Genomic DNA, 17,783 nt, shown 5'->3' on the forward strand with positions numbered 1-17,783 from the left:
TAAAAAATGATAAGGGAAAATCAAATAGCAATTATAAAAATAAGGACCAAAGTTAATATAAAAATTAAATTCTAAGGGATGAAATTGAAAAAAAAATATTCAAAACAAAATATATATAGCAATCAAAAGTTTAAGGACCAAATTTGATATAATCAGCAAATAATATGACATTTCTAAATTTTTCACAACTTCTAAAAAGTGTTTTCCGCCCAAAATAAAAAGAAAACACTTTTCTAGAAACCAAGTCAAATTTTCCTTTGACTGTAAAGTATTTTTCGTTGACCAGAAAGTGTTTTCCGTTGACCGACTTTTCTAATGACAAACAAACACAGAAAAGTTTGAAAAGTGATTTTTTAGAAATCACTTTTCAAAAAACAAACACAGCTTAAAAATGTTTTAGGTAGCCGTAAGATCATATACTAGCCCTTAATTTAAATTTTGAGATTAGAATTTAACAAGAGATATAAAATCTTAATCCATAGTATATATCCGAAAAAAGAAAGATTGGCCTCTCCATATACCATACCACAAGAAAACGAGACTATGCTATGTTATGGGTTAAAAGAGAAGAGACCTCGTTCATCCCATGATGCCAAATTTGATTAATTCAAGATGTTTTATATCATGTTTCAGGGTTATATTTTTTTAAAAATTAATTTTTTTAAAATAATTTTTTAGATCGTTTTAATATATTAATGTCAAGAATAAATTTTTAAAAATAAAAAATATTATTTTCATAAATTTTAAAATAAAAAATATTTTGAAAAGTAACCACTATATAATAATAAACAATAAATTTTTTATTTAGTATCATTATACAATATGTTTTTTTATTTGTTTTAAAAGAAACATTATCACATTAAAATTATATAAAAAAATTATTTTTAAAAAGCATAATTATATATTTTTTAAATAAAAATAATTTAAAAAATACTTGGCAATGGTCATAAGCTCATATTTTACATCAAATAAAAAAAATAATAACTCATGATTTTGGGAACATTCTGAAACGAAACTATAAATGCCCGATTATACACGTAAATCATTTAGCTCCACAATTCCATAAAAGCAACCATGAGAAGAGAAGTGTAGTGAGAAAAAGAAAATAATATATATATATAGGGCACTTGTAAGTTGTAATAAAGCCTTTCTTTTATTTTAATTAACTGAGAAGGGACCTCTCACACTCTTCTATAATCCATTCCATAGCATACAAATCCCCAAATAATATCAAAAACATCAGAAACCCTTTTCATCTTTGGATCTCCTCTGCTAGGGTTTTGCTCCTGCTCTCGTGAGTCTCATATTCCTCCTCTACCTTTGCTTTAACATACCGAATCTACTTGTTTTTTTACTTCCCTTTGTCTCTGTTTCCCAGTGCGAGTGTTTTGGTTTTTATTTTCAAAATTTCTTGTCTTACTAAGTTGTTGCATGTATCCTCTACTCTACTCTTGTTAGAATTCTAAAAGATTTGGTCTTTTATTGTTGATGACCCAGTTGACAAAACCGCCGATTCAGCTTGGATTGCTAGCTTTTATTAGCTATCACCTTTGGTTTCATTAGTGCGATTATTGAACCAACGTGAAGTGAATGGAGAAATTTTAGTTTAGGTTTTTTTTAACTCCAAATGGAATCCGATATTTTACTGGAAATGCTTTGTTTCAGCTCCTTTTATTTTATTTTTTGCAATTAACTAGTAGGGAGGAGAGTGTTTTTTAATCCCATGGCTTGTTTGTATTTCAAATTATTTCTCCTCTAGGCTTGTAAGCAGGACTCTTGCTTTTGCCCTCATTGGCTTGCTACCCACTTCTTTTTATCTGTTAATGCCATCTTTAACAAATTGATTCGAAGCTGATCATTTTGAATGGTTTAACCTCCCTTTCTTTTGTTGTTGAGACTGTCAGAGTTGAAATTCATTTTCCCTTTCTTTTTACTGCATATCCTCATATTTCTTTTGGTTCTCCATGTTTGCCTGTGATAATCATAATGAACTTGTCTAGAAATGTATGTTTGATATAAGCTTGAGATGGGATTGTTTTGGACACGAGGAACAATTTAACGACAATTCCATCCAGATAATTTTACTGCTGCTCTCAATTATGCATTTAGGTGGTTCCTGATTTCATTTTTCCCTTGCTGATCGTGGACATGTTAGTTGGATGTGAGATAGCTAGCTAGGCTTTGAGCCTTTTGCTGAATGTAACTTTGGTATAAGTGAACAATGTATTGAGAGCCTGACATTTTATGTACTTGGTTCTTTGTTGCCGGGATAAAAATATCATTGAGACTCTGTTAATGCATAAATCAGAGAAAAAGCAGTGTCCTGTTGTGTCATAGGTTGTTTCTGATGTGCATGATTTAAATTTTTAACCCTCGGTTACCTTCCTTTAAGGATACACTGTAGTGGTATCTACAATTGTTTTAATGGGTTGAAGTAATGAAGTCTTAGAAAAAAATGAGTGCATAAGAATTTGCAAGTTTATTGTTCAATTGTGTATTTTTTATTATTAGCCCTGCTCTGCAAGTTAGAAACTCTTTGTGCTCGTATGCTTTGGTATTTATTTGATAGTCCTATTATGAGAAAGATAAAATCAGTTGATATGCAGGTTTCATCTTTACTCTGTCTTGTGGGGACAACAGTTCATAAGGTTAAGGTTTTTGGCTTTGTTTAACAATGGGGGATGCAGAAAATGCTCTTCCTTCTTCTAAGAAGAGGGCTGCTAGCAGTGAGATCTCCAGAGACAACCCTGGTCTTGATGATGATGGCCCTGTCGAGCAAGAAACTGGAACTTTCAAGAAAGCCAGTGATGAGGTATTGGCAAGAAGAAAAATTGTAAAAGTTCGTCGCAGTCAAACCACTTCAACTCCGTCATCCAATCCATTTGCTGGCATTCGCCTGGTTCCTCCGACTGAGCCAATTGCAGCCCCTGCTGTAGCCACGATTGAAGTAGTTAGTGCTAGGCAGCAAGTGTCAGAAGAAGGCCAAAGTGATACTTGTGAGGAGGTTGAAAAGGGTAAAGGCGAGAAGAGTGAGCTGTCAGAGAGTGAGATTGATAAGCCTGTGGCTGAAGTTGCCACATGTAAGGAGATTGCTGAAGATAAGCAGAAGAGTAAGGTGTCAGAGGGCAAGACTGACGAGCCAGTGGCTGAGACTGCTGTGGACAAGGTGAGCGTGGAAGATAAGGGAAAAGCTGTAGATAAGCCAGTGACTGAAATTTCTGAAGATGAGGGGAAGAGTAAGGAGTCAGAGGGCAGGACTGATGAGCCAGTGGCTGAGACTGCTGTGGACAAGGTGAGCGTGGAAGATAAGGGAAAAGCCATAGATAAGCCAGTGACTGAAATTTCTAAGGATGAGGAGAAGAGTAAGGAGTCAGAGGGCAAGGCTGATGAGCCAGTGGCTGAGAATGCTATTGGAAAGGAGAGTTCAGAAGACAAGGGAATTAATAGTGCAGTCAATGAGGCAACTGAATTGAAGGTAGATAATGAGAAACCAGCTGAAGATGAGACCGAGAAAGAAAATGCAGGAGGTGATGACACAGAAAATCAAGATAAGAAGGATAATGGTAGTGAAATTGTTTATCCAAGCGCTGAAGCGGCCCCTCTGAACTCATTCCAACAGCTTTCAAGTAGCCAAAATGCTTTCACAGGGCTTGCTGGAACTGGGTTTTCCACCAGTACATTCACCTTTGGTTCAGTTCCTAAGGATGGTTCTGCACTGGGTAGTGGTTCTGGTTCTCTGTTTGGGCAGAAAAATGAACAACCTTCATTCGGATTTGGTCTCTCTAACAATGGAAGCTCTTCACTGTCTTCTATTGTCTCAAAGACCGAGGGGAGTGGTTTTCCATCCATGCAGGAGGTTCCAGTTGAGACAGGGGAAGAGAATGAAAGAGTGGTTTTCTCTGCTGATTCAGTGTTGTTTGAATTTCTCGATGGTGGCTGGAAGGAGCGTGGAAAGGGAGAACTCAAGGTCAATGTATCGGCTGCTGGGGCTGAAAGAGCCAGACTTCTAATGAGAGCTAGGGGTCATTTTAGGTTGATTTTGAATGCAAGTCTTTATCCTGACATGAAGCTTGCAAATATGGACAAGCGAGGTATCACTTTTGCATGCATGAATAGTATCGGTGAAGGTAAGGACAGCCTCTCCACTTTCGCACTGAAGTTCAAAGATGCTTCCATCGTGGAAGAGTTTTGTGCAGCTGTCACTGCACATAAAGATAAAGCACCTGCAGCTATGAAGACTCCAGAGAATTCACCGAAGGCTTCTTCTAACGAGTGAAAGGTGCCTCACATTACATAGAAACGTTGTACTGGGAAGCCATCAACTGCTCTTCATGGAAGAAAAAGTATTTCTTTCGGGTTATCCTGAAATCTTTTGTAGTAGTTTGAAAAGGCGCCTTCCCGTTTTTGTTGTTAAACTTCGGTCTAGTCTTCAGGAGAATGTTCTTTGTTTTCAGTTATTACCGGCGTCAACTGCATAAATTTACAGCAGAAAAGACATTGAATGTTCGACAATTTTACAGTTTCTCCCTTCTATCAGGGATACATATATCGTATTGCTCGGGTGCATGTTAAATATTTTCTGGAAATCCGGCATGCATTTACCCTCTAGATGATCTCAAAAGGCCATGTTGACTTTATCTCATCTTAGCTCGCCTTGATGTTGTTTCTGGTACTTGTGGAGTGGACGGTGGCACTTTACACGGCACAGTTCTTCATTTAAGTCTTAAGTGCTCGCTTTGCATTGATTGGTTTTTGGCAGGGCTGTATTCTGCGGCCATTAGTACAAGCCTGTGTCAACAATTCAATGTAGAATGCCAAGTAACATGTTGGTTTATTTTTAAAAGACATGGTTGGTGGGCTGACAATGTCAGAACACTGTTGATTTAAAAGATTCGACCTTGTGTTTTCTAGTGGCTTCGCGCTCAAATGATTGGAAGTTATGTGATCAAAGGAATCTTCGGTCCGCTCCTTTGCAATGAAAAAACAAAGAAACTAGAGGCAAAGAACAATCGCGTTAACTACCACTCTAAAACACTAGGGTTATTTACTATAGTTTACTTTACAGTGAAAATGTTTCTTGGGTTATAATAAAATAACCATTTTGCCTTTTCTCGGTTGATTTCTGAGGCGTAGTTCGAGTGTAAGATAATATTTTCACGTGTAAAAATACTTTTTTTATCTTAAAATCAACAACATTTAGAATAGTTAATCAAAGGGTTTCTTGATTTTTTCCAATCTTCTTAACAACAAAAATACCTTTTTGCCTCCTAAATAAAAAAATTTAGGCCTACTAGCCAAGAGCTTTTTCGGTTTTATGATTGTTATTGTACAGTATAAATATGAAATTAACCTTGGATTAGACAAAAAAAAAACTTTGTATGTTGGAGTATTTTTGTACTTTTACACAAGTATTTTTTGTAATTGCTAAAGTCATTGGGGGACATTTTAGTATTTTTTGTATGCTATTTGTTTTTTTTATTTAATTTTGGATGATTAGGAATTCTTCTTAGTAATGTTTTTGTATTTTTCTTCTATGGAGTGATTCTAGTTTCATGACTTGGGTTACTGGTTTTGAAGATTAACCTGATTTAACTTTGGTTTTTTTTATGCCCTATCCTTAAAATTGATTATTTTTTAATTTTATTATTCAATTTTAAGTTGTTGAGTCTTGAGCTTGAGTTAACTCTGATTGATTCGAGTTTTTTTTTTATGTTTTTTTAATTTGATTTTTTTCAGTTTTATCATTCAACATTAAGTTATTGTTCCTTGAATTTCGTGGTTTTTGTTTGCTTTCCTTTCGATATTATATTCCGGGTCATGAGTTAGTCGAGTTAATCCCAGTTGATTCAAGTTTTGTTTTGATATTTTTTTATGTTTTGTATCTTTTCTGCAACTTAGTTTTTTTTCTGGCAATTAATTTTTTTGATAAAATCACAAATTAATCCTTAAAAAACAGAACGTACTATATGCTACAGCTTAGAAATTCAGTCTTGCGCTAAGATTTTAACTACATTTAATTGTCAAGTTCAAAGGTCTTCGCGGTGAAAATATTGGGTTTAATTATCGGATTTCAGAGCATCTATTGACCAATCATCTTTCTCTATTTTATTTGTCAAAATTATTATGCACAAAACTACATATTGGTATAGATCCAAGACTTGCATGATCTTACGAAATATGAGGGGAAAAAAAAAAAACTTCAACAACATTTTTTTTTAATGACAGTAAGAACAATTCAAGTATGTACACACACACACACAAGCTATAATCTTAAAAACTGAATCTCTTATAATCATATAAGAAAAAGCTTGTATGCTAGCGGGCATGTTATGTAATATTGTTGAACAATTCAGAAAGTATGAGTAGACAATAGTTTATATCAGTAGAGGCAGTGTTTTCTAGATGAATACTACGAATGATTTTGAGGGGTGTAGCTCAATTAGTCAGATTTTAAATTTATTTTTTTAAAATTACTAGTTCGAGTTTCATAAATTTCAGGGCCACTGGAGACTTACATGGTCATTAACTTTAAAATTCATAAAATTAGTTAAAATATATATAAACTAGTCCAATACAAATATAAATATTGTTGGAGGGTTTTCTGGACGAATACATTTTGGTATGATTCTCTTATCATATATTGCCGTCTATACAATGAAGAATTATATTTTAAAGTCGGTTTTTTCATCTATTAGTGCGAAACTTACTTTCTCCCGGAATTTGGCATCTCTCTCGCCTCACCATAAGCAATGTAGTTAAGTTATCTCTTTGCACTTGAGGTCTTGGCCTAGCGGTTGAAAGGACTTGTTCCCTTCCTTTGCATCCTGGGTTCAAACCTCACCGTGCACGCCTGTCACCCCCGCGGTGCCTTACATGCTCACTGGGTTTGCAAGATGTTCAGTGAGTCGTAGGATTAGTCGTGGTGCGCACAAGCTGACCCGGACACCCACGTAAATCAAAAAAATAGTTATCTCTTTTATTATTGTTTTAGGATAAAAAAGAAAAAGGGATATTGCTAGAAAAGAAAAAATAAGAAGAAGCAAGGTTGTGTAATACATAGAAATTTATATAGTTTCTTTAAAATTGAGGAATTTTATGTTACTCCGATTTTACTGTAAAAACCATCCAGAAATTATTGATATTATTTGTCTGATGTATTTGTAAAAAAAAATATTTGCACTAAAAGAACATCATTTATATTATATATGTTTTATCGATGATCTAAATATCTTTATATTAAAACATTTAAAAAAGTTCTTAAAAAAGCAAGAATTTTAATTTGATATATTTTTAAAAACACTTTCAAATACAAAGCTAAACGTACAAAGACGTAATTCTAATCTTTACTGGTGTTTCAATGATAAATTAAGATAATATTATTACAGCATATATGTAGGCTAGGATTGTGAGGATTTATAGGAAAAATAATTGAAATTAAATTGGGTGGAAATTCAAATGCTTTCCAAGTTTTGCGACCCAAAATTCCCTTACAACTATAGTTCTAGATCTCGTTCTTTCGACCAACTTTAACGAATTAAACTTTAAATGTTTTTCTTATGACCTCCTGAAAAGGAACAACATTGATTTTTTTGTTCTACCTCCGTTCTCTTCTTCTTCCCTTTCCCACCGAAAGATTATATTGAAACAAAACGAGGTTGATTGGTGCAACACTTTTTATGCCTCCTTAGGGCTTTATATAGGACTACCTTGTCCAAGTAGTGGTCCTTTTGTACTCAATTAGTTACTCCAGCCATGGAAACTGAAATATGTAATGTACTGGGTCGTTGGTCCGATCAATTGTTTTTTAATATAAAAAAATATTTAAGTATTGTTAAAGTATTTTTCAGTATAATTTTTTTTTAAAAAAATCAAGTAGAGATTAATTTATTATAACCGGGTCAATTTGACAGGTTTAAAAATAACTTAGACGACCATTAAAAACATAGTTTGACTAAAAAAAATTTCAAGGTGATATCTTTTTTTAAAAATATTAAAACAAAAACATATTAGATTGATAGGGTGAACCCAAATTAATATGTTAAATCCTTGATCAGGTCATGAGACCATAATAACCCTATAAAAAATAAATCAAAACAAATTATAAAACTTAATTTCCAACAAATCTGATTTTGAATGGTGAAATTGAAAAACAAATTGAAAAAAAAAACAACAAATAAATGACTCGAGTCAACCTGAATTAATCCACTGTATTTGTGACCCCGGTCATGAAACCGTGATAACTCTATAAAAAGCAAATAGAAATAAATTATGAAGCTTAATTATCGATCAATCTAATATTAAAAGATGAAATTAAAAAACAAATCAATTAAAAAATGACCATAAAAGCTGAAGTCAACACATGATAACATGATAAACCTACAAACCAGGTAATGATACCGAGATAATTTCATAAAAAAAAAAAATCAAAATAAATTAAGAAGCTCTATTCAACCTCATATTAAAGAAAAAATTAAAAAAAAAATCCATTAAAAAAAGGATAAAAAAAAGTCTTAAATTAACCAACTAAACTCATAACTTATGTCATTAGACCGAGATAATTTCATCAAAAATAAATAAATAAAAATTATAAAATCAAATACTAGTAAACTCAACATGATGAAATTAAGAAAAAAATTAAAGTAGAAAAAAGAAAAACTCAAAGCATTGTTTTAATAAATAGTGCAATGTCAGTAATTGAACAATGAAATTATATTCTCTTTTGCTTTTTGTTAATATATATTTGGATGTAAAAAGTATGTGCATGTATAAATATCAAATTCTACATATACATGGATTTGAATTGAAAAAAATATATTTAACATTTTATAGTTTGGTCTAAGTACTCGTTTATAGTTTAAAAAATTATTATTTACATCCTGAATAAAAACAAATCTGAGAAAATAATTAAATTACCCTTCCATATATATTAAAATATAAAATGACAAAACATTACTCTGAAAAATTCCCCATTGTTTTTTTTTTAAAATTCCTTTTAAATTCTTGTTAAAGTTACGGATTCATGTGTGAAATCACAAAATTTTAACAACGAAAGTAAGTCAATCTTCGTAAGAAACTAACCACTTTCCTAAATCATATATATGCTAGCTAATTTATTTCTTCAACTACTTGATAATTTAATAATGTGAAGGATAGAGGATAAACATGTATCTAAAATTTTAATATAGATAAAATAAAATATCCTAATCATTAAGTAACTGATCGAAAATAAGATAAAAGTAAAATCTTGATGATTAGATTATATTTGATTTTATCTCATGTTTGATACTTTCAACAAGTAATCTTCAATGTAATATATATCTATAACAATTTTTTATTTACAAATTTTGACCCCAAAAATTCTTATTATCCTTGTTAAATAAATTAAAAATAAACATTTAACGACTACTTATCTGTCATTTTTCAGTAAATACTTTTGTCATCCATTAAAACAGTGATTCTGGTTCCCCCGGTGACTTCCACCTAATTTTGAAAAAGCTCTTGTATAGTCTTGGTCCTTCCATGGCATGTTTATGCTCTAAAATTGGGTATTACAAAATGACCTATCTGTCCCGACTCCCGAGAATTACTGAATTCCTACACTCAATCCCGTAACATGTTCTTGACATCCTATCTCAAACAATAATAATAATAATAATCGTAATAACATCCTATCTTTTTTCCTCTCGATGTTTTCTATTTTAGATGCTTATACATTCCTGATTGAAGTATGAAACCTCATTATATTTCTGATTACAAAGCAAATTTCCAAAACAAGTTAAAAGAATAACTAAACAGGAAAAAAAAAATTGGGTCGCAAAAAAAATTAAGAAAAAAAGGAAATCATAATTTTATTCTAAATTAATTAATATTCTAGGATAAAATTTAAAATTAATAATAATAAGTTTTTGGAAAGTGAAATTTAAAAACAAATATTTAATTAAAAAAATCCAAAACAAATAAATCGAATCAACCAGTCAAACTCGTAACTCGAGCCACCTAAATCAAGATAACTTTATAAAAAAAATAAAAAAAATTATAAAACTCATTTTAAAAAGTACTCAATTAAAAAGAAACCTAAAAAAAATAACTTAACTTGTCAAAACTACAGCTCGGATCATGAGATTGAAATAACTTTAAAGAAAGCAAATCGAAAAAAATTACGATAATTAATTTCCAACAAACTCAATATTAAAAAATAAAAATAAAATTAATTAGAAAAAGCTAATAAAATAACTTAAATCAAACCTATTAAACTCGTTATTTGAATAATGAAATATAGATAAATTCAGAGAGTAAATAAAAAAATATCATAAAACCTCAAGTCCAACAAATCTAATGTTAAATATTGAAATTGAGAGAGTAAAATATAAATCCTTAAGACTGGTATATAACATTGCAGGAAAAAAAAATATAAAATATTAAAATGTATAATTTTCAGAACAACCTAATATTGAAATATGAAATTAAAAAAAAAAAAAAACTAAACAGAAAAACAAAGATTGAATTGGTAAATGATAAAATTTAAAATTAAGGAGAAAAAACCAAAGAAAAAAAAACACAAAAAACACTATTCTAAACAACATAATACTAATATTGAAGAATAGAAAAAAAATTAAATTGTTGAAATGTGAAATTAAATAAAATATTCAATTAAAAAATAACTCATGATATATAAATCAAGTAAATCCTAACAAGTTTGTAAAATTCATTATCTATATCATAAAATTAGATTAAAAAAAACTCAATAAATAAATAAAATCTATGAAATCAACTTTTGCAATCTGAATTATAAAATTAATATAATTCTATAAAAAAAAACAAATTATAAAACTTAATTTTTAACCAACTTAGCATCTAAAGATAAAATAAAAAATATATATATAAAACAACCAAAATAATAATTTGAATCAACACAAGTTTAATGTTAAACTTTGCGAGAGATCTAGATAAATTCATAGAAAATTAAAAAAATTTTACTAAGCCTCATTTTTCACATATATAATGTTGAATATTAAAATTAAAATAAAATTACATAACATAAAATAAAATCACGCAACAATTCTCAAAACAACTTATAAAGTATGAAATTAAAAAAAGACATCAAAAATTGGATTGAAATTGAAAAATAAATTATAACTTATCCACACATTAATTATTAATAAAGTTAAGAACTTATAAAGCAACATGATTAAATAGATAGAAAATATAGCACATAAATCTCATTATTGCTATTTGTCATAATAAAAAAGACGGAATATTTTAAATCATAACCTCATTCCACTGCTTAGAAGAGTTCTTGTCCCCACAAAGGCGAGTCCACTAAACAAATAATCTCTTCCCGCATGATTTCAGCAGGAAGGCAGTCCTGAACCAAACAAAAAATCCAGCATAGAGAAAAGGAACCCTCAAAACCAGACTCTACTGATCAACCAGCCACATGCATGAAAGACGGATAGAAATACTCAAATACCAGCTGCTTTGTAAAAGCAAAAGTCAAAGTCACCGACCAAACACCTTCTGCACAATAATTCTTGTTTTTTTTTTTTTACCAATTTTTTCGTATATAGTTTTTGGAGAAGCCCGCATACATTTCTCACAAGCTTCACTAATAAACCAAGCCACAAGAAAACCTGAAAACATCATATTACATAATAAATATACGTTTGTCCAACAAAACATAAGAATCCAAATCTTTCTGATGCATTCATACCACAAGTTTAAACAACAAAATGCCACCTGCCAAGCCACAGTTATGTTCTCCAATTGACTGCAGCAAGAACAGGTTTTTTGTTACATACCTGCACGATTCACAAACCAGAGGGTAGAGATGAGAATAAACAGTAAATAAAAGGGCACCTTAGGTGGAGATTAATAATTTAACTTGCAAAATTGTAAGGTACTTGTGTTTTTTTGTTCAGAAGATGAAAGGAGGAAATAATCTGACTTTTGTCTTATTTTAAATAAATTACAATTTAAAAAATACCGAGACACAACCACAACCACACGTGAAAAGGATAATCAGAGGTTAAAATAGTGGGTTACCTAGAACATACTGGTACATACTGTGGCCCAAAGCCCTCCAGAATAAAAGCTATAGATCACAAAGGGCCTCATAAAGGCCTGCATCAACATATATAATCACATCTAAGAATCTCACAACACAAACAAATAAATTTGACTCGGCAGAATTTAACCTTTATCTGCTTATTCAAACACACTCCATTTCATCTAAGTGCTTGTACTTGGCTGCTTAAAATCCATCTCTGAGTATCTGCAACACAAAATGAAATCATCAAAGAACCAAGGAGAGAAGCAAGGGGGCAACAGAAGGCAAAAGAGCTCAGCAAATTCAACTTGCCTGCGAGGTTTTTGTCGCTGTCCAAATTCATCACTTGCAAATTCTGCACAGAAGACAATGTTTTCATATCAACAGTAACAATCAATGACAAGGCATGTTAAAAATAAAGTCAAACAGAATCAAAGTCATAGCAACAGAAACATTAAAATTGTTCCTTACCAGGTTTCTCTGTATTCTTCCATTCATTATTGGGTATATTAGTACTACTTTCTTTGCTGCAAAGGAAAACAGCCATTAGAATTGGTCTGGCTACGTGTACAACAAAATAATCCCTTTTCAGTCATGAAGATGAAGCACCTTAGCACAAGCAAAATGGAAAGCAAAAACATGCTAAGAGAAGAACATCAACACAGAAATGAAAGTAAGACTGAGAGAAATTGATATCATGTAACATTAATTTCAGTAAGTGTCCCATAAACAGTTTAAATGGTAAAAATAATGAATCAACCAGCAAAATACCAATTTCCAATTAAATTTCAAAATCTTGAAAGTAAATGATCTAATAGAAAAGAGTTGCAAATAAATTGACACAACAAAACACAAATTGAACTCTAGCATTCTTGAGTCACCCTTTAGACAAATAGAAGCAATGAATCATGTAGGAATGACTAAAGTGCTCACAGCATTAAGCATTCTACCGCTACAAAATTCTCTTTAAAGGTAACAAGGTGTTCTAAATGGGAAAAACAACACAGGCAGATCACACTGCCAAACTTAGAAAAGGTTAGCATCCATCATGTATTTTCCAGATAGAATACAGAGGAATCCTCAATTTAGTCCATAACCTTTATAGTCCTTCTCAATTAAGTCCCAAAATAAAAGAATTTATCATTTAGGTCCCCAATGTTTCACCCACTGCCCCATTGGGTCCTTCTGTTAACATCTGTTTTTTTCTTTTTGTCGTTATGTGTAGCTCCTGCAATAATGGTATTGTTTTGCAGAATTTTTTATGGAAAAATTACAAACATGGATTAAAGGACTCGATGAAGAATTCAACTAAACATTTAGAAATATAGCACAATGACAATTTGCTACCAACCTTGAAGAACCCAAGGAAGATGTTTTCCCAGATGGGCGAGCATGATAAGCACCATCAACCGAAATATAAGGTGAACAATATGTAGCCCCTAAAGCTCCAGCAGCACCAGCCAGAACTGGTAACCTGAACATCATTAAAACAATTTATTATTTGCGTGTTATGATATAAAAGAAAAGAAATCCCAAAGAGAAAGTACACATAATGGATTTAGCACAGAAGTAGCCCCTACAATAAATGTCATCAGGCACCAATTTGCTTCAAAATATATAAAAAACTATTACATGACAATTCAAAACACCATTGTGTTTATAAAAGCGGAAAATAAGCAATCAGTTTCTTTTCTGTATTTTTATTTTTTGGAATAGCTGAATCACAATAATCTCATTGCACCAATGACAATCATCCACTTCATCAGAGGCATCAATTTGCCACTTAATGGGACATTGACAGTACATCCCTGGACCATGCAAGATCCAAGGTAAAACCAAAAATCTGTCAGCCATAATGCAGTTATGTAATGAAGATTCAGCATACCATGTCATTTCAGAATTCCCTAAGCCAAGTTGAGGCTGAGCAACATATCCAGGAAATGCCATGCCAACCGCAGGAACTCCAAGACCACCAGGATGCTGACCACCAAATTGCATAACTGCATGCCAATCAACCACCGTAACAAAATGAGTTATTTAGACACCAATATACAGAATGAAGTTCTTAGCTTCCTTGAAAATATAAAGCATGGTCCGGACACACTAAAATAGCTGATAATAAGAAAGCTATAGCTACAAGGGATACCTTAAGATACCAAACACATGGAAAAAAAGAAAAAACAATACAAAAACCATATATATGATTTAAGAAAAAGTGCACGGCTTAAAGCATTGACATTGGTGTCTCTCTCACTAGCATGATGAAAGCTCCTGGCATTGAAATTGCTTTTTCTTCTTTGTTACCTTTTAGAGGAAAAAAAGGTGAACCAAAAAAAAAAAAATTGTACCTGGCAAAAAGGTTGGTCTTCCAGAGAAGTTCTGATCACCATGCCCAACACCAATATTCCCTGTGGCTCCCACAACCTGTGTCCCACCATAATGAAAAGATCCTCTTCCATTTCCTTGAATTATGCCTTTTCCCTTTCCAACCAATGCATTTCTGGATTTACTTGATTCCACAGCAGCCTCTGCTTCAACAGCTTCATAAGAATTTTGTGACAAAGCAGTTTTTGGTGGAGAAGAGGCTGGAGAATCGCTACTAGGATGTTGGACTAACTGCTGGGCAGAAGGTTGAATACGGTTTTGAGCAGGAATTCGCTGAAGAGAGTGGATCGGCACAGTGGGAGAAGTTTTGTTGATTTGGTTCTGCTGCGGAGCTCCCTGGTAAGTCATCTGGCTTGACATAGCTGCACTCCTTCCTTGAGCCCTGGATTGTGAAGTTGTAATAGAATTGACAACAGAAGATCCAGAAGGTGGCATTTGCATATTGCTCAAAGGCTTTCCTGCAGCCGGAGTGATGGAATCATCAATATAAAGCTTGTCAATTGAAACAGAGTCAGCTATATTCTTCCCCCGCACCAATGCACTGTGTTGTTGCATAGGAAAATTCTCATCTATAACAGGAGTGCGAAGATTCTTGCTTGTGCTTGCACCATGTATATCCCTTTTTTGACTTGAAGTGATGTCTTTATTTGAAGATCCGGAAGGATAAAAGGGAGGAGAAGCAGAGCTCAAGCTTGAATGTTTTCTAGCAGGCAATTCATCAGATTCTGCATTTGACAATGTCAAAATTCTCCCTGAACTATCATGTGAACGTTTCTCAAGGGGTTTCCCAGGCTGTTTGTTTTGCACTGGAGGCGTCTCTCTGCGACTCTTGAAAGTAGATTCAAACTTTCTGGGTCCTCTCCCTCTCACAACTTTTGGTGCCTGGGTCTGATTGTTACCATCGCTGAATGATTTAGACCTGTTCCGCCTGGCATGTCCCCATTCTGGACCTCGACTTTTACCACCACGGGCCCGAAAATTACCTTTAGCAGTCCTCCTTCCCTGAATTATTATGAGTATGGTTTCAGTAAGAAACAACATAGAATAAAGAAGAAAACAAACACTCTCATAAAATATTTTTTTGTATAAAATGATCACCTGTTCATAATGCCTTTCCTGCAATGTCATCTCCTCAAACTTGTCATGCCCCCATTTCTTATCATCTTTGGACTCCCACAAATTCCTTCCACCAAAGGTTCGCCTAAACCAAGTACAGGTTAATCTTAGAATTACTTATTTTAACAAGTGAGAGGAGGTGGCCCACTTTCATTCAGAAATGCACAGTAACATGACGTATTGGAAATGCTTCCATATGAACATAAAAGACAAAAGAAAAGGTACAGAAAGCTAGATGTGAAAAACAACTCCTTATCCAACATTTGTCCTGGTTTTTCTGTATAAACCAGGTAAGACTCATCTACCTGAACAATGGTCTAGAATTATAAAGCAAAGGGAATTGCACACCAGGATATCAGAACAATGGATCCTTAGTTAAAGGAAACATAGATACGTGTTTAAGCATACAATACAAAACCACAAAGAAGAAAAGAAACTGACTATTAAAGTTTAGAGGTTCTTGCATGTCAGCATATAATACTACTCTGAACAAGCTCTACACGAGAAATTGAGCAAAGCTACCATTAATCAACTACAGCTGAATAAAAGAAGAAAAAAAAGGTGTTTAAACAAAACAAATATCTTGTGCCGTAAAACTACACCAATGTCAGTCATACCTGTGCCGACCACCAGCACTGTCCCTAAACCTGTCATCGTGCATGTAAAAAGCCCCAGCAGTAGGCACCGCAAAAGGCTGGTTCCCCTTCTTCCCCTCTTCCCCTTCCTCCCCCTCCACTTTCTCCTCTCCTCCCACCTGCTCCTTCCTCCCCTCGATTTCCTTCTCCCTAACCTCAACCCCAGCATTGCCGCTGCCTCCTACTCCCTCCTTATTCCCTTCTTTCCCTTCCTCTTCTTCATAAACCTCTTCTTCCTCTTCATCTTCAAAAACACCTTCTTCATCTTCCTCTTCATTTAATGCCTCTTCTTCGTCGTCGTCATAGTCTGCAGCGCCACCCTGACCGTCAGATTCATCAGAGTGAATTGGAGCCCTCCGATTATTTCTAGGTTTCTCTTCTCCTTCACCTTCCTCGTCGTCGCTCGCAGCTTCTCTTCTTCTCCTTACAAGCAATCGCTTCTCTTCCTCGGGATCACTCTCATATACAATTTCCTCCTCGCCAACCTTAGTCATTATTAAAAAAAACTAAAATTTCAAATCGCGATGTAGTCCGTCAATCAAAACCACGGCAACAAAAAGATACTCTCAGTCGAATCAAATCCCTAAACGCCGCAAGGAAAACAGAAAATCTTTCCAGAGAATATAAAAACTTCCGAATTAAGAAATTGAGAGTCAAACAGAACTAGCGAAAGCCCTAATCTGCGAACCAAAAGCAAATTCGTGGAATATCAAAGGAAACCGCAACTCTTAGAACCCTAAATTTTGTATGGGGGACTAGAGTTTTACTGGATTTGGATCCAGGTGCTCTGAATTTGAAAACCCTAGATTCTGAGAAAAGAGAGATTTGGGGGATTCATTAGTGTAATTTGGGTAATAAATAAATATAGATTCAATAAACAGAGGGAGAGGAGGGACTATCACACCGGTTATGGCCCAGCCTAGCGCCTTTAGGCCCTTTTGCAGCAGATCAAGTAGTTTTTCTTTAAATTAAATTATTTTTAATTTTTTTTTTTTTTGTATTATTTTGATGGACTAATATATATATATATATATATATATATATGAATATTTTAAAAAATAATATCAACCTCACTCTTAAATATGTTTTAAAATTGCAGTTTGTTAAAGAATTAATTTATAATCTCAAACTTTTTATACTTCCATTCAACTACTCAAGTAATAGAACTTTTCAAGAATTATAATAGATTTCATTGCTTTAGAAGGATAACTATTAGCCCTTTCAAATATTCAAATTACATGATGATGATAAGATATATGCAACTAGTCAATATTTTTTTATTTAACAAAAACTCTAAAATAAATAATAATATATTGTACTAAACCATTATTTCTAGTAAAGACTTCAAAACATAAAATATAAGAAAATTTTACATGGTATTAGAGCCACTCATAAGACCAACATCCTTTTTTTATTATTATTCACAATAACCTCTCCATCCTCTTCTACTTCTAGTGTCACCTTCAACACTCCTACTACTCTAAAATTTTCTAATCTTCTCATGACCATCAATATCAAATGTAATTCTTCAAATTATCTTGTATGGAAATCACAGTTCTATTATATTTCAAAGGCCAAGATGTTTTTGGCTATCTTGATAG

At 33.0% G+C, this 17,783-nt stretch overlaps 2 protein-coding genes across 10 annotated transcripts; one reads left to right on the top strand and one right to left on the bottom strand.

Moving 5' to 3' along the window:
- The first annotated feature begins 1,136 nt into the window (after window positions 1–1,136).
- Window positions 1,137–4,586, top strand: LOC118037931 (nuclear pore complex protein NUP50A). Of its 2 annotated transcripts, none has more exons than XM_035044098.2 (2): window positions 1,137–1,294; window positions 2,607–4,586. In XM_035044098.2, the coding sequence occupies exon 2, from the start codon at window positions 2,675–2,677 to the stop codon at window positions 4,274–4,276; it is 1,602 nt and encodes a 533-aa protein (XP_034899989.1). In that variant the 5' UTR covers window positions 1,137–1,294; window positions 2,607–2,674; the 3' UTR covers window positions 4,277–4,586. The 2 variants fall into 2 exon arrangements, with proteins under 2 accessions (XP_034899989.1, XP_034899990.1); XM_035044099.2 differs by having other exon boundaries at window positions 1,147–1,294; window positions 2,596–4,586.
- A 6,586-nt stretch (window positions 4,587–11,172) lies between these two features.
- LOC118037933 (protein MLN51 homolog) lies at window positions 11,173–17,075 on the bottom strand. 8 transcript variants are annotated; one of them, XM_035044110.2, is made up of 11 exons: window positions 16,165–17,072; window positions 15,530–15,632; window positions 14,395–15,433; window positions 13,932–14,046; window positions 13,398–13,520; window positions 12,518–12,573; window positions 12,359–12,401; window positions 12,195–12,271; window positions 12,043–12,120; window positions 11,711–11,798; window positions 11,173–11,630 (listed from the first exon to the last, which is right to left on the bottom strand). In XM_035044110.2, the coding sequence occupies exons 1-8, from the start codon at window positions 16,674–16,676 to the stop codon at window positions 12,229–12,231; spliced, it is 2,034 nt and encodes a 677-aa protein (XP_034900001.1). In that variant the 5' UTR covers window positions 16,677–17,072; the 3' UTR covers window positions 11,173–11,630; window positions 11,711–11,798; window positions 12,043–12,120; window positions 12,195–12,228. The 8 variants fall into 8 exon arrangements, with proteins under 8 accessions (XP_034900001.1, XP_034899994.1, XP_034899995.1 ...); XM_035044103.2 differs by having other exon boundaries at window positions 11,711–11,767; window positions 12,195–12,401; window positions 16,165–17,075; XM_035044104.2 differs by having other exon boundaries at window positions 11,737–11,798; window positions 12,195–12,401; window positions 16,165–17,075.
- Between the last annotated feature and the right edge of the window lie 708 nt (window positions 17,076–17,783).

Source organism: Populus alba, chromosome 3, assembly GCF_005239225.2.
Source record: "Populus alba chromosome 3, ASM523922v2, whole genome shotgun sequence".
Lineage (NCBI taxonomy): Eukaryota > Viridiplantae > Streptophyta > Magnoliopsida > Malpighiales > Salicaceae > Populus > Populus alba.